The following is a 15,329-nucleotide window of genomic DNA, read 5'->3' on the forward strand; positions in this document are numbered from 1 at the left end:
CAATATGGTGTCTTCTTTGTTTTATTCGATGCATCGAAGAAGCGATCGCAGTCCTTGGATGGCCATACAGAAGATAGCCCTTGGTTGCCATCTCCGGATTCGCGGGTCGCCCCGAAAGGCCCGTGGCGAACCAAGATCAAACAGATCCGATCGCTCCTTCTGGTCATCGACTAGATACGAGCATTAATTTACTAGTAACGCGGCCACACCTCCAGAGAGGCGGATCCTGCATATTTCAGCTGGCTCCTGTCAAACTTTGCCCGCCGCGATGTCTTTGCCAGGGAACTTTGTCTTGTCTTTGTCCCGTACTTTAATGGACGCTACTTCTCCCGACTGACATCACAGAGCGCGTCTGCGTGATATGCGCGCGCCACTCGTTGACCTGTGAGCAAGGCCATCTCCCTAATCCAGGACAGACATGGAGGCAAAAGAACGGTGTAAAAGGTCGAGACAAACGAGTATGGCGTGCCAGGAACTGTCCCTGGCCGCCCCATTTTCTAAGGGGATCCAGGGCACTAATGCCTTCTCTATAAAGACAGGCTATCAGAACGCACGGTACCACCTTGGGACGGTAAAAAATCAAGTGGTGTTGCCTATAGTTTATGTCTTTCCGTGAGATCTCAAGTCATCTTCTCCCGGCCCCCCTTTTTTGCACTCGCTCTCGTTGTCTCTTTCGGCTCCAGGACAACCGCATTCGGCCTCCCTGAACTGCGCCACGGCGGCTTTTCCCTGCCTTTTCTTCCGCGTGCAACAACCGCGGCTTTAGGCGTGAATGAATTGATATAGAGTTCGAGGTATACATTAACTACCCCCGAGAGACTTAGTCTTGGACTCAGATGACCCCAGCGTGACTGTCTGGTGTCCGAGCTCTCTCTCGTGTCGAAACTTCCCGCCTCGTCTGGTTCGTCCCTTGCCAGCCTCATTTTACAACGGACAGCACCAGAGGTCGAAACTTTCTATCACGGGGTCGTAGGGCTTACGGTCCCTGCGAGCCCGACACAGTCGGCGTGTCATTTTTTCGTGCTGACTTGGGCGCAGCGCCGCCTGCAAGCCATCTTACCTTCGCCTGTCTGGCAGGGCTAGTGTCTTAGACGCGTGGGTTCCCGCGAACTGGCTAAACGGCCATCATATCCCTCGTGCATAGCAGCAAGGCGTATCGTGAGCATATCAAGCACTAGATTTCCAAGAACACAAAAGGGATCCGCATTCAACATGCCGCCAGATCGATCATCTTTCACGGCGTTGAATCTGCCCTCGACGTTTTCTCTGCCCGAATGTATGGAATATTTCACACTCCCTGCCGGCCCTAACACAGACCTCTGGAGAAAACCACCGAATGGCGACACTTCGACGGCTCCGATAGTGTATACTTCTTTACGGCACCCGTTCGTGGTCGCTGAAGTCACGGTCAGCGCTGATTGGGAAATGGAATGGGACCAAGGCGGACTCGTCATTTTCGCCGGTGCAGCGCCCGGGGAGTCATTGCCATCAGATTCTCAAACGCCTTCCGGAGGCCGTACCGGACGACCCGGCTGGAACCACGCATCTCGATCGTGTAAATGGGTGAAGGCAGGCATGGAGTTTTGTTCCGGCACTGTCAACGCGTCTTCAGTAAGTGCAACTGCTGACGGAGCAGACTGGTGCCTGTCACCACTTGCACTGCCAAACCTTCCGACTGCTGTCACCTCGTTGCGCATCAAACTGGAGAGGATAGGCCATTCCCTCTGGATCTGGTACCAGATCCCTTCAGTGTCTCCTTACGCTTTATCCCCAGGCGCAGTCGGCAACACTTGGAAGAAACTGAGGGAAGTGACGTGGTTTTTCTATGGAGTGGAGGACAAGTTCGTCCATGTCGGTGTCTACGCCAGTCGACCGACAAGTGTATCGAGAGGCGACACAATGTGGGAGACAATGAATGCTTCTCGATCAGCGACCTCGGCAGCGGATAACGATTCAGATCGACTGGTGGTCGAGTTCGAAGATCTGGAAATATTTTAAGCGTGTTTATGTCTGGGAACGCTTTGGTTGATAGAGAAAACGGATAGTTTGGCGTTTCCCTGTTGCCTGTCTTTTACTATTTTCTTTCACATTGCTACGACCATTTAAGCCAGTGTCTTAATTCTTTTTTTTTTTCCTGTGATTTTTCCTTGGCTTACTCAACATCCAATATTTGGCGTCGGTTTAGAGGTTCTATCAGCATAACCAAGATTGCGGAGAGTTGTGCATCCGATTTTTGTCTTTTGGAAAGGTCCATTTGCTCTTGTACTATGGTCACGAGCTCTATCCTATTCATATGCTTCTGGGCCTTATTGCCCCCCACTGTGGTTTTTTATCATAAGACTACCTAATTGATCCATGAACCATATCTGAACCTTCGCCTTAGATCAAGTCTGATAGCTTTCACCTTCCTCTTCAGTTGGAACATAGGGGGCACACGATGGTACGGTAAACAAATCTTTGGGAGGGTATTGTCCTTGCTGGGCCCGGAAAGTATCACTATTTCCTCAGTCGAGGCACCAACTGGGAACCTTGCATTAGCCTGCAGACTTCTCATAGGACAGAACGATCGTGGCTGAACATATGAACTTCATCCAATGGGTCGGGTCGTTACCCACAGTGATAGTCTCCCAGCTCAGCCTCAGTGCAGTTCTGAAGATCTAGATCTCTGTAGTACAACTTCTAATTCTTTGTGGCGAAGTACATACTTAACAGTTTGCAGTAATGCGCGACCACGTCACCATACACACACAATGCATGAACTCGCCGATAAGGTACGCGCAGCTGAACGATCTAAAGTAGTTCGTGTAACAGGTAGCATATGGCAAACTTCTTCGAAGCCGATCTACTACTTATGTCGTCAGCTTCTAATAAACTATAGGAATAAGTGCCGGGATTAGCCGCCAAGCCAAGCCCAAACTACGTGATGGAGTCGTTGTGCTGTATGTGCTCGGAAAGTCATAGAGCCCTATCAGAAAATAATAAATGGAAGTGTAATCAGGATGTCAGCTGAAAAAAAAAAAATAACGCTAACAGGGGGGGATGTGCGGAGAATTTGTGTCTGGCAGCAGCTCTCCACGAACCGATTGTCTACTGCAGACGCAGTTGATGTCTTGACTCCTGAAGAGAAAATAGATCAGGTAGTATTCAATAGAGTGTGTGTGTGTGAATACACCAAGCTTCAGAGCCCGGCGAGAGGATGTATTAAGATTCGGAGAAATCAAAAATTATCAGCGCTTGCGTTGTGCATGGACTGGGATAGTTTTTAGCGCAGGTATTCGCTTAGACACCAAACATCATTTCGACGACAACTAAGTAGAGTAATCTCTACTGTGGAATGACACGGCACAAGCAAACACTGTGCGAAGAACAAGTCGCTAAACCTTACCAATAATAATAAGACATTGCTTGTTAGGCCAGAGTTTCCCCTATCAATAATTGATCCCTCCACCTATACAAATTCGAGATAGAAGATTCAGAAATTGTGCGGGGTCCCTGAAGTGGGGAAACTTGTCATCAAGCACCATCAGCTGTCCAGGATACGATCTAAATATAGAGCCGCATTTTACCCTAGTAATATACCCTGTTTAGGCTCATTTGCTGGTATCATCTGTGCTTCTGTTAGTTGAGGGCAGTGGAGGGGGGGGAATTAATCTATGGTATTTAGTTACTCTCCATCACGGCCCCACATACTGATGGAGAAGCTGTCACTCTTTGTGAATCACGAGTCTTTTCTACTGCGCCATATTCCGGTAATTATTGGTGTTACCATGTCCTCTGGGTAGGTAGTTAATGATACCGAGGATCATCGAGCTGGTGGGGGGTCTATGGGTACCCCGCATGCTAATGGGAGGGAGTAGATAGATATAACCTTTCTGCTCTATACGATCTTATGCATTTAGGACCTCATGTGAAAAGTGATATTCAACAGATGATATTCCGCTTACTGAGTTAATGTCAAGCGGCTAACTATGCATTCCCAGCCATCCGTCATCGTTGTATGTACATTTCCTAACTAATCGCGAGGCTAACGGATCGGAATCATACCAATTAACCATTTCCACAGGTTGGCGCAGGTCCCGTTGGCCTTCTTGTCGGACTGCGCCTCGCAAAAGCAGGAATCCACACCACCATATTAGAACGTCTGCCTGCAATCGAAAATTCGCCTCGCGCAGCAGTGTATCAGCCAGTAGCAGTGCAAGAGCTCGATAGGGCAGGTATCCTAGAAGCGTGCCGCGCAATCGGAACGACGGGGAGTAAATTGGCTTTCAGAAAACAGACAGGTGAAGTAATTCTCGAAGTCTCTCGGGTGCCTACTCCAGAGGAGCCATACGAGAACCTAGTTCTGGGACAGCATGAACTGGCGCGTGTTATTCTGGATAATTTCGAACAGTGCGGGACTGCTCAAGTGCTCTTCGAGCATTTTGTCGTTGGCATCGACCAAGATGACACGGGAGTCACAGCTACTGTAGAGACGCCGGATGGGACCAAGAAGCTAACAGCGTCCTATCTTGTTGGAGCGGATGGTGGAAGGAGCTCCGTACGGCAGTTGGTCAATGTTCCTTTCGAAGGTTTTACATGGCCGCAGCAAATTGTCGCTACTAATGTTGTATATCCATTTGATAAGTATGGATATGCACCGGGGAATATGATCGTGTTAGTGCAATGTTCCAATTCCTTGCATTATATATAGCCAGGATACTGATCTGACCACTGCGCAGGCATAAAGACAACTACGCCGTCATCGCAAAGCTGAACAAACAGGGACTATGGAGAGTATCCTATGGCGAGTTGGGCGGTCTTTCGGAGAGAGAGCTCCGGGATAGACTACCTATGAAATACGACGCGCTCCTTCCAGGACCAAGGCCCCTGCGCTATGACTTGAGGATGTTTTCTCCGTATCGAATTCATCAAAAATGTGCGAAAACATTTCGCATCGGCCGCGTCCTCCTGGCGGGAGATGCTGCTCATCTGTGCAATCCGTTTGGGGGGTGAGTTGATCCCAGAAATAGCTTCGAACCAGCGAGCGACGTTAGTTACGGTCTAATGCACCTGGGGATATAGTCTGGGTCTAACAGGGGGGCTTCTCGATGCCGGAGCTCTGGGTGATGCTCTTAGTGCCACCATTAACGACAAAGCGCCGGATAGTATACTCGACAGATACTCTGAGGTTAGAAGGGGCATCTTTCTCAAAGTCATTGATCCGGCATCCCAGGCGAACATTCGTCGGTTGTACGAGAACGACCCAGAGGGTATATAAGGACAGATCCTTTGCTACGAGCCGTCCACAGCGCCGATGAGAAGGAGAAAGAGAAAATGCGAGGCATGCAAACGTTGCGCGTGGAGCTGCTGCCAAATTGAAACTGCAACGAACAGTTAGCTTATATTCATGGTAAGGCACATTCATTAGCCGCAGAATACTCCGTAATATCCTTGTCCGTGACGAATAGTAATAAAGCAAAAGATGGCACTTCTGATTTTATCCTAGATTGGTTACACGAATACCAAGCCTTCCCCGGGAACAACATGCCTTGCATAACTGGCGGTTGGCGGGGAGCTAGTGAAGTTACTTGATCTACAGACAGGAAGACGACTCCCAAAGGACATTCTCGTCACATCCCATCCAGACAAAAACAGAAAGAGAATGATTAATAAAGAAAGATTCATATAATTTATTTCCAAGCCCTTACATGTCTTACACACGCGGTTAACTGGTGACACGTGGTTGGCCCGTCGTACCCACTCTAAGTCCGGAAAAGCCGGTCCGCCTGGCAACAACTAAGTTGCTCTTGTCCTCGGTCCTCCGCCATCCTTTCCATTCTCCAGCATCAAATCAGCATTTATACGTCGCAGTTAACTTTGGATTGATTGAATCTTTACGCTCGTTACTTTGGAGGATATGGGAGTCCAGGATGTTACCCCGTTTTGGGGAGAGCAGACGTCCTATCTGAAGTAAGACCCGTAGTCCAAAGATTGCGCCCCTTCCGTCCGGATGGATGGGATCCTTCTCGTTTGAGAAAGAGAGAGAGAGAGAGAGAGAACAGTAGTGCTAACCGGTGTCTGGCAGCTTTTGCGAAGAGGTGAACTTTACATCAGTTCTAGATCCTGTCACGATGAACGGGTCTGACATGAGTGAAAAATCGTAGGACTATGCTATCACGAGATATATCGCAGAGTTCATTAATACTCTGTCAAGTCTTATTTACAGTAAGTCCCATGGCTAAGGCAATTGATCTCCCCTGGTTCTGAAGACGGGCAATTCTAGTTGTCTATGGTATATATGGCTTGCGTAAAGTTTCCGGCAAGCCTGGAGCCGGACTGCGTTCTCTCGTTTATTACGGATTGATGGGAGTCGGTGTCTGCTCGGGAGCGTACCATTTGAGTTTGAAATATCACACGCAAATGTGTAAGTGACGCTCTTGTCGTGGTTGTTTCTTCTATGCGTGAGATTTCTGATAACCATGACCAGCCGACGAATTGTCTATGCACCTGACGACAGCGCCTCTTTTGCACCGTGTCCTGACCTTTGGTAAGAGTCAGCGGTACACGAATGTCCTTGGTGCGATTATGTCAGTTGCTTGGCTGGTGGGATTTATTATTCATGCCACCATGGACGAGTTTTTGCTCCATGCTGTCAGTTTTGCTGTCTCGGTCTATATAATCGGTATCAAGACAAGCCGGCTGTTATCTGAACGAGTCCGGAATCCTGTATATCGAGCAAAGGCCCAAGGAATGGCTCGGTTTGGTGTCTGTAAGTGTGCTACTGCGGAGTTCCAAAGAAAGCTATTCGTGCGCAGTGTATTGATGATGCAAACCAGTGGCTGCCTCTTGTGGTTACATTGTCTGGCTGATCGATCGTTGGGTCTGCGACAGCCTGATCAAGATGAGAGGGGTTGTTGGCCTCCCCTTGGCTTTCCTATTCGAGCTACATGGATGGTATGATCTTGCAACTCTTCATTGACGGTGCCGTTTCGCGCTCATGGCTAAATCTAACCACAGGTGGCACGTTCTTACTTGCATTGGTGCATACACCTTTATCGCGCTCGTTGACTATATTACGACCGAAGACGTGGACAAAGATCCCGTCGAGCTTCTTGCCTGGCCTTCTTCCTGGGCTGCAGAATCGGTCTTTGCTCCGAAGAAGCATCTCAAAGACCTGTAGGCAAAGGTAACAATGAGCAGCACAGTTTTTGAGATCACGGCGGCTGGATAACATCCATTTTTTTTTTTATGCGACGGCGATATATACCTCGTCGTTAGAGCGAAACACCGAACACGAACCATAAAATCATGTGTAGTACACGCAGGGGATATTGTTAGATACACGTCTATGAGGTTACTTGGGTCAATGGCATCAAAAGGTTATTATATCAAAATTCTCTGTAGGGATGAAAGAGTATTACGCCCTACGACATGTCCGAAAGTTATGGTGGCCAGATTGAGTTAAGTAAGCCAGTGGAGAACTCCTCCCCGCACATGGGTTCCAACTTGACCGATTCGGCTCGAGATAGATTCCATCCTCTGTCGTTTCAATTCGAGGATTTCATCTGTATTCTGCATTATAAAACAGAAAATCACTCCAAGAATCCCTGCTGCAGCCTGGAATGGATTTCGAGCTTCGAGAAAATCATCTCACCGCTGCCGCGGCTACTGCATCCACATACCATTTGACTCATCGATATGATGCTCAGGATGGAATATCGAATGAAACGCTAACTGCTAGGCAAGAAGAGAATGATACAAACGAACAGAGCCATGGAATCAGCTACGACAACAATGAACGGACTCTCAATGATTCCTATTTCCAGCAAAGTGACCATACCAGCCAACAACAACGACAGCTTCCTCGAGCGGATGGGGGGAAAGATGCCTGGTTATTTCTCGCATATGCCATCTCCCCGGTGACTTAAATCTAAACGCGAATGAGAATCGGTAAAATCTGCTGGATATCCGTACTCCCGTCAGCTGAGAGCTGACGCAGGGATTCCCGGTCTTCAAGAATGTGATCGATTGTTTCCGCCCTGCCGGAGGCATGGTAGATTTGAGCTATCGCCGCGTGGGTCTCGAGGAGAACACGACTAGGCAGCTGAGTCCTATTGCCGTGCGGCTTAGAAAAACGAACATATTCTGCGCGGCCATGGGAACGCTTTCTGAGGGCGTTCCGCGGGAAACGAGGGTACGTCTTGATCTTGTAGGTGTGCTCTTCATTCTGGTTTAGTGAGCAGAAATTCTTTTTGTATAATTTTAGGTTTATACTAACCGTGCTTTCAAAAGCCAGCTTCAGTTTGCCCCATAGCTCGTTGAGAATGGGGATCATAATCATCGTATTTGTCGGTTCGTTGATCAGATCTGGTTTTATGACGTCCTCGAGGTCGGGAAACAAGGCAGAAAGCGTAGTCCATATATTAACGACATCGTTTTCCTGAGTATTAAGATTAGAAAGTTTGGAATAATAAGAGATAAGAAAGAAAGAAAGAAAGAAAGAAAGAAAGAAAGAAAGAAAGAAAGAAAGAAAGAAAGAAAGAAAGAAAGAAAGAAAGAAAAGAAGACGTACCTGCTCACGGGTCTCGTACACTCCAAGGGCAAATGGTATTATATGAGATAGGTTGGTAGGATACATGCCATCATCGTACTCCTCGTCCGAGATGTCGGGGAACTTATCCCGGCACTCTGCCGCGTAATGATCAGTAACAACACAGCGATAATTGTCTCTTTCAAGACAGATCTTTTTTAAGTTCTGCTGATCGTTCTGAGAAGAAGATTCTACCATTTCTTGGGCGACATCGTCTGGGCGTCCAAAAGGAGAGGGTGTTACAGTCTGGTTCTGACCTCCGCAGGCTCTCACTAGAATTTTTCAGTGTTAGCCATATTATAGAATTATATGTGAACAATAATTACTATAAAATAAAGGATGAACTTACTTGGAGCTAGAACCGCGGTAAAAAGATGGTGTGATAGCTCCTTAAGAGAAGTCATCTCAGGATGCTCGATGATGTATTGACATATTGTCCGTTTTCCAAGAGCCGGCAAGAAATCGATAAAGCTTTGGATGGTCTTCGCAGTGCAGTCTGTACCATAAGAAAGACAATACTGAGAAAGGATCTCGCGTGCTTCTTTTTCTTCTTCGCAGACACTGGCTGGATCCGATGATAGAGAGGAGATGGAATCGCTTAAATCACTTAGTTCTTGTGTTAGCTGAGACAAAGTCATCGTGAAGGCTTGGCTGCAGATAGAGAATAGGGTCTGATGGTTCTAATTGATCGAAAAGCTAGTTGTCGAAGCGAGGCTGGATGAGTTAGTTGGAATAAAGGCAGTTAAGAGTGTCCAAGGCGAGAACTTTGGTGAGGTCAGAGAGAAGTGTTCCGCGATCCCGTTCTTGCTTACCTATTTAGGTAGCTACCATACCGGTCCTTGGTTGGGACTTTAAATGGTAAGAACTCGGTCGAAAATCGGTAATTCAACAAAAAGGGTATACTACGAAGTCGACATGTTTAACAGAAGTATTTAAAGAACATTAAAATTATTTAACGTTGTGTACTTCTAACGTTAGTTATGTAAAAGGTATACGAATCGTCTTATAATTGAAAGGTAAACGAATTCGGAACGTTACCAAAAGGTTCCTAACGGTTCAGCAAATTCAATGTTCGGACTAGTTTTCGAACGTTTAATCTGTTGCTTAATGGTTTATTCTGTAAACGTTACTACTTCAAAAGGTATTTGGAAGGTTAAGAAACTGTTATAAACGTTTTGCATTAGTAACATTAATTTTGCTAACCGTCGAAGAATCGATTTAAATTGTCAACGCTGCTAATAGAAAACGGTATACGGTCGGAAACGCTAGACAGATTATTACGTAAAAACCGAGGAATGTCAATATTTAAACATGCTCTCCAGGTCAAACCATTGCAGGATCGCACGTTCATCTTGTATCATATTCAGATAACCATACATCTCTAAGATATAACGTCCCATTGTCCTATTCGAATGTTGCATCATTATGTGACATTCGACCCGTCATCCTATGTAATTCGCGCCACTATCGTCATTAGCTCGAAGTCTCAAGATATTTCCACTATGCACTTACCTTATTGACAGTGCGTGTCCTATGTACCTCTCGCGTACCTCTCGCGTACCTATCGCGTACCTATCGCGTACCTATCGCGTACCTATCGCGTACCTTGTTAAAGCCGAGTTAATTCCCAAAAAAAGTAATAGATCTATATCTTATGGTGTTGAGAAATTGAGCGACTAAGGGTTGGCCTTAGCAAAACATTAAGGTTACTTAGTCTGTATAGTACTTTAAGTTAGTTAGAGGTAGTCCGGCAATGTGCGTGCGTAAGAATTTCCTTAAAAGATAGGTATATATAACTTATAGTCGGCAAGTTAAATATTGTTTATATTCATAACATTTTGCGAGTATTAAAACATATATTAAGCTAATATTATTTATCTTATAGTTTAAAATTATATTATTAGAAGTGTAATTATTATTAAGGTTAAGTATCCTAATGCCGCAACTAGTTAGTTATATACCTAGGTATCTTAATATTATAACTAGTTATTATAATAGGTAGGATATTAATATAACTCTTAAAAAATCAAAGGGGAAACTTAGGATTATATATACTCTCTAATTTATCTTAGGAGCTAGTAATCTTTAATATCTCTAATATAGGGTCAGTGTTTCTATCTATAAGGGATACCTCTAAAAAAGCTATTTAGTATTATATTTATTACTAATATCTAGATTAAATAGCGCTTAATTTAAAAAGCTATATATATTAGCCTATTATTAGAGATATATAGCCTATCTTTTATAATCTATTTGCTTTAAATAAGTTTAGCATATAATTATTAGATTAACTTTAAAGACTAACTTTAAGGATTAATTTTTAATATACTTATCTTAAGACTTCTATAATTCTAGATAGTAAGTATTATTATCTCTTTAATTTACCTTTTTAATAAAACGGGAATATATTTATATCTTTTATCTAGGATCCTTTTATTATTATTTTAGTATTAGTATTTAATCTATATTAAATAATTAATTAATACTTATTTTATATAATCTGTATCTTATAATAAGACTTTAACTTATATTTATAGGTATTATTACTATTATTATATAAAAATTAAGTAAAAGAAGAGAGAGCACGCAATTTTAATATATTTTTAAGGAGATAATATATTTTTAAAGAAGTAATATCCTTTTAATAAAGGAATAGCAGTTATTATCTTATATTAAAATAAAGGGAAGATAGATAAAATAGAATTAGTTACTTAAAGTATTTAAATAACTATATAATATTAGATAGATAAGAGAAAAAAAAAAGCTATATTAAGATAAAGAAAAGAGACTAAAAAGAAGGGCTTAGAGAGTAAATTATAAGAGATAAAGAACTGCTATAGAGTAAGATAAAACCTTATTTATTTAATACTTTATATTATATAGTATTTATTATAAAAATATAAATATTAATAGCTAGCTAAGAGTCTCCCCTTTAATCTTATTATTTATATATATAAATTAGTAAGACTATTAATACTACTATAAAAGTCTAATATATTAAATCTAATATATTCTAATTCTTAATATAACTCTATATAACTGCTAAAAAAAGTCTATTTCTTATATATAATTTAATAATTTATCTCTATTAAGCCTAAGAATATTAATTTTATATCCTTAATATTATAATACTTAAGTAATAGGAATTATATATAGCCTTATTATTTTTATAAAAGCGAGCCCTATAATATCTATATCCTTATTATCTATATTATAGATAGATAAGGCTAGAAGCTTATTTATTATAGGATAAGAGGTTTTAAGATATATTATTCTAAAAAAGATCTTTAGGTATTTTTCTTATAGTTTATATATAAATATCTTATCTATTCTCTTAATTCTCTTTTCTTAAAATCTAATATAATTACTATAAGATAAATATATTTAGAATAAATTATCTCTATAATAAACTTTTTAATTAGATATTATTCTTAATTAAACTTAAAAACTATAATAAACTTATTTAGGGAAATAATTAATCTTTTAAAACTATTTTAATAGAACTAATTTGCGTTCTATAATTATATAATTCCTATAATTTAAGCTATATATACTATAAAGAGCCTTTAAAAATAGATTAAGAATAGGGAGAAGAGATAAATAAAAAAAGATACCTATCTCTTTAAAGATAAGCTTTAAGGGGATTAAATTCTAGATTTATACTATTTTGTATTTTACTATATCTAAATTAAACATATTAATATTATCTCTATTCTCTTTAACTAGATATATTTATAAAAGATTTATAAAGAATTATAGATAATTATTATAAAGATTTATTATATACTAAATAAGCTTAGATTTAATATTATTATATATCTTTTAAAGAAGTAAAAGTAATATTCTTTAAAAACTTTCTTATTATAATAATATCTTTTTAATATCGCAGTAATTTATTTAACGCATAAGCTATTTATAAAACCTAAGGAATTAAATTAGATTAATTTATATATATATATTAATTCGGAGTTATTAATAGGCTATTTACCTATGTTTATCTTCGCTAATTAATACATTACAGTTATTAGGGACAGCATATTCCTTTGCTTAATTAACATAATGTAATCTAATGTGTATATTTGGCCGACACTTAATAGCGTAATATTCTTGGCTTTTCTTTATTTCCTATAGGCGACTTATCCAAATAGAAACCTCTAAGCCGGCAGGTAATGGGCTTCGTGATATTCGTAAGACAGAATTAGATCGCGATTTAGCCGGGCGAATTTCTTCTGCAGCAACAGCTGCGATCTCAAGTAGTGTTTATATCCCCTTACGCCCTTCAATGATAATTTCTCTTAGTTTGTGTCTATCGTACTTACTCATCGATCGCTATGCAAGCACTGAATTACTCTTGGCTATCGACGCGAAAATACCAGTGACGAGGCTAACGGGCGAATGAAGTAGATATATCTTGTCGATAAACTGCTTTAATGCTTTTAAGTAAGAAGAGTCAAACTAGTTTTTATTAAGACAACAATGAAGAAGCAAAGGAATAATAATCGATGCGCGTGCATGTTCTTGTAGTTGATAGCTCTCGAGATAGGTTACCGGAGATTATAAGCGACCCTATCCTGAAGGAAACTAGAACTTTCGAAGAGCAGACAAATATTCGATTTTCCTATTTGGTGATAATATTGTATTAACTAAAAGAGAATGTGCTGTCTTTAATATCCCTGCATATTCTGAATAACACAGGTCTAATAGGAAATAAGTTATAAGATTAAGACTGGGTGCTATCTGCAATAATAGCGATTTTTACTTTGCGATACTATATTTAGATAATAGCTTCTTATAAGCAATTAAACTACACATTTCTGTAATTATTTAAATATTAATAGTTTAATAGTAATAGCGACTAAAAAGCGTAGTGTTATAGTCTAAGTTTAAGCAATCTTTCTCAGTCGCAAGATATTAACAATATCTACAATTTGCTGTCTGTCTTTTAATACCGGCATTATCCTATTACTGTAGCATATCCCTAAGAAATATATGCACATATACTACTAGCTTAGTCTTTTCTCCGCGTATCTTAGTCTTAATACTATAATCTAATTGTAAAAGCCTTTTTAGGGATAATATTATATTAGTAAAATTACTTCTATGCGGTCCTAATATAATAGAATAGATATTATTATATTTAGCCCTTTCTACTGCATTGAGATAAGCTAGGATTATATAGATTCTTATTAGACTTTAGTATATATTGCGGTATAATCTAAAGCTATTAATAAAGAGCTAATATAGAAAAGATAAACATTTCCTAGCAAAAAAGGTATCTACTAGTTGCTTCCTTCTATAGGTTGCAATCTCTAGTTCGTCGCGTAGAGGTGTCGTTAGACAAAGAGGGCGAACTGAGGTAATATCTTGATTAACTACTTGTCGAATAAGATATCTATTAGTTAGTTTAATAATACGACTCGAAAACCCATTTTAGAATTAATAGTCGAAAAGGACTATTTTTTCCCGATAGAGAATATCTAATTCCGATAAATACAGGTATCTATTCTCATAGATTATTAATTTATTTTCCTTAAATAGTAGACCCGTGCTTTTAAGTAATATATGTAAATAATTAGTTATAGCCTTATAGTTAATAAGTTTCTGAAGCTGTAATTTTATACTCCCCTTGCAATTAGTATTAGACCTATAATCTTTTCCCGCAGCTATAATACGCCTAATATAAGCTTATAAGTTAGACGATTAGCACTTAAGTCTACAGGTTATATTAGAATATTTATAGCGAACGATATTAGAAGAAAATATTAGTTAGTTATTAGCAGAATATCTACTAAATTCGCCTAATATTAATTATATAGATCCTGCCTATAATAAAGACTCCTATAATTCTGCAGAATAATCTATAAAGTAAGCTATTTTTATATATATCTTTAAGAGATCTTAAGACTTAATAAAAGCGATAAAAAGCGCAATAAAGTCTAAAAAAATATATCTATTATATTAAAGTTTTTATAAGTTATTTTTTTATAGTTAATAATATAGAAAGTTATATAAATATAATTATAATTTTTATTTTCCTTACTAATAAAAAAGGGAATTACCCTTTAATATAAACTTTTAGAATTATTAGGGACTTTAAAAGTCTATTAATCTTAAATATATCTTATAGTATATTTAGAATTTCTAGGAGAGTAATATATTAATAATATAAGATACCTATATTCTTATATTATAAATTAAGAAATAATATAAAACTCTGTAATATTTCTTAAAACTAAATTTATAGAATTTCTTTAAAACTATCGAGATCTTCTCTAATTAAAGATAGACCTAGTAAGGGTAATATAAATAATAATATATCTAATACTTGCTTAAAAGCAGGCTTAGGTTTAATAGAATTCTTTAATTATTTATCCTTAAAAGCAATATCTATTATAGTATTATTAAGCAAATATAATAAATTTTTATAAGATAAATTTATATTAATATTCTATATATCTTTATATATATTTAAATTGCCAGCCTATAGATTAGTTAGTTTTTATTATTTACTTAAATAGCTATAAGGTATAATAGATATTAATCTTATTATTAAAAGATTTTTCTAATTATACTAATATTATTCTGCTTATTTTTATAGACTATTCCCTTTCTATTAAAAATATTAGCTTATCTTTATATATTCTTTACTAATAATATAATCTATCTAATACTGGACTTAGATCTAGATACTCTTAGTCTTATATTCTACTGCTAGCAGTATATTACATATACTTTTTTAAAGAGTAAAATCTATACCTAG

At 39.2% G+C, this 15,329-nt stretch overlaps 4 protein-coding genes across 4 annotated transcripts; 3 read left to right on the forward strand and 1 right to left on the reverse strand.

Moving 5' to 3' along the window:
- Nucleotides 1-914: 914 nt before the first annotated feature.
- C8Q69DRAFT_299904 (hypothetical protein) lies at nucleotides 915-2,296 on the forward strand. The gene has a single exon (XM_028627132.1). It carries the CDS (start codon nucleotides 1,213-1,215, stop codon nucleotides 1,996-1,998), a length of 786 nt encoding a protein of 261 aa, XP_028484295.1. The 5' UTR covers nucleotides 915-1,212; the 3' UTR covers nucleotides 1,999-2,296.
- A 1,574-nt stretch (nucleotides 2,297-3,870) lies between these two features.
- On the forward strand, nucleotides 3,871-5,347 carry C8Q69DRAFT_300103 (putative monooxygenase). The gene is made up of 4 exons (XM_028627135.1): nucleotides 3,871-3,995; nucleotides 4,064-4,653; nucleotides 4,719-4,988; nucleotides 5,062-5,347. The coding sequence occupies exons 1-4, from the start codon at nucleotides 3,969-3,971 to the stop codon at nucleotides 5,255-5,257; spliced, it is 1,083 nt and encodes a 360-aa protein (XP_028484296.1). The 5' UTR covers nucleotides 3,871-3,968; the 3' UTR covers nucleotides 5,258-5,347.
- Nucleotides 5,348-5,780: 433 nt separating this feature from the next.
- Nucleotides 5,781-7,285, forward strand: C8Q69DRAFT_299944 (ceramidase). Its single transcript, XM_028627133.1, has 7 exons — nucleotides 5,781-5,949; nucleotides 6,065-6,077; nucleotides 6,144-6,204; nucleotides 6,263-6,403; nucleotides 6,467-6,748; nucleotides 6,816-6,933; nucleotides 6,997-7,285. The coding sequence occupies exons 1-7, from the start codon at nucleotides 5,897-5,899 to the stop codon at nucleotides 7,157-7,159; spliced, it is 831 nt and encodes a 276-aa protein (XP_028484297.1). The 5' UTR covers nucleotides 5,781-5,896; the 3' UTR covers nucleotides 7,160-7,285.
- A 503-nt stretch (nucleotides 7,286-7,788) lies between these two features.
- C8Q69DRAFT_299993 (hypothetical protein) lies at nucleotides 7,789-9,292 on the reverse strand. The gene is made up of 4 exons (XM_028627134.1): nucleotides 8,919-9,292; nucleotides 8,552-8,841; nucleotides 8,258-8,419; nucleotides 7,789-8,206 (listed from the first exon to the last, which is right to left on the reverse strand). Exons 1-4 carry the CDS (start codon nucleotides 9,205-9,207, stop codon nucleotides 7,910-7,912), a joined length of 1,038 nt encoding a protein of 345 aa, XP_028484298.1. The 5' UTR covers nucleotides 9,208-9,292; the 3' UTR covers nucleotides 7,789-7,909.
- Between the last annotated feature and the right edge of the window lie 6,037 nt (nucleotides 9,293-15,329).

This window comes from Paecilomyces variotii, assembly GCF_004022145.1.
Source record: "Paecilomyces variotii strain CBS 101075 chromosome Unknown C8Q69scaffold_7, whole genome shotgun sequence".
Taxonomy (NCBI): Eukaryota; Fungi; Ascomycota; class Eurotiomycetes; order Eurotiales; family Thermoascaceae; genus Paecilomyces; species Paecilomyces variotii.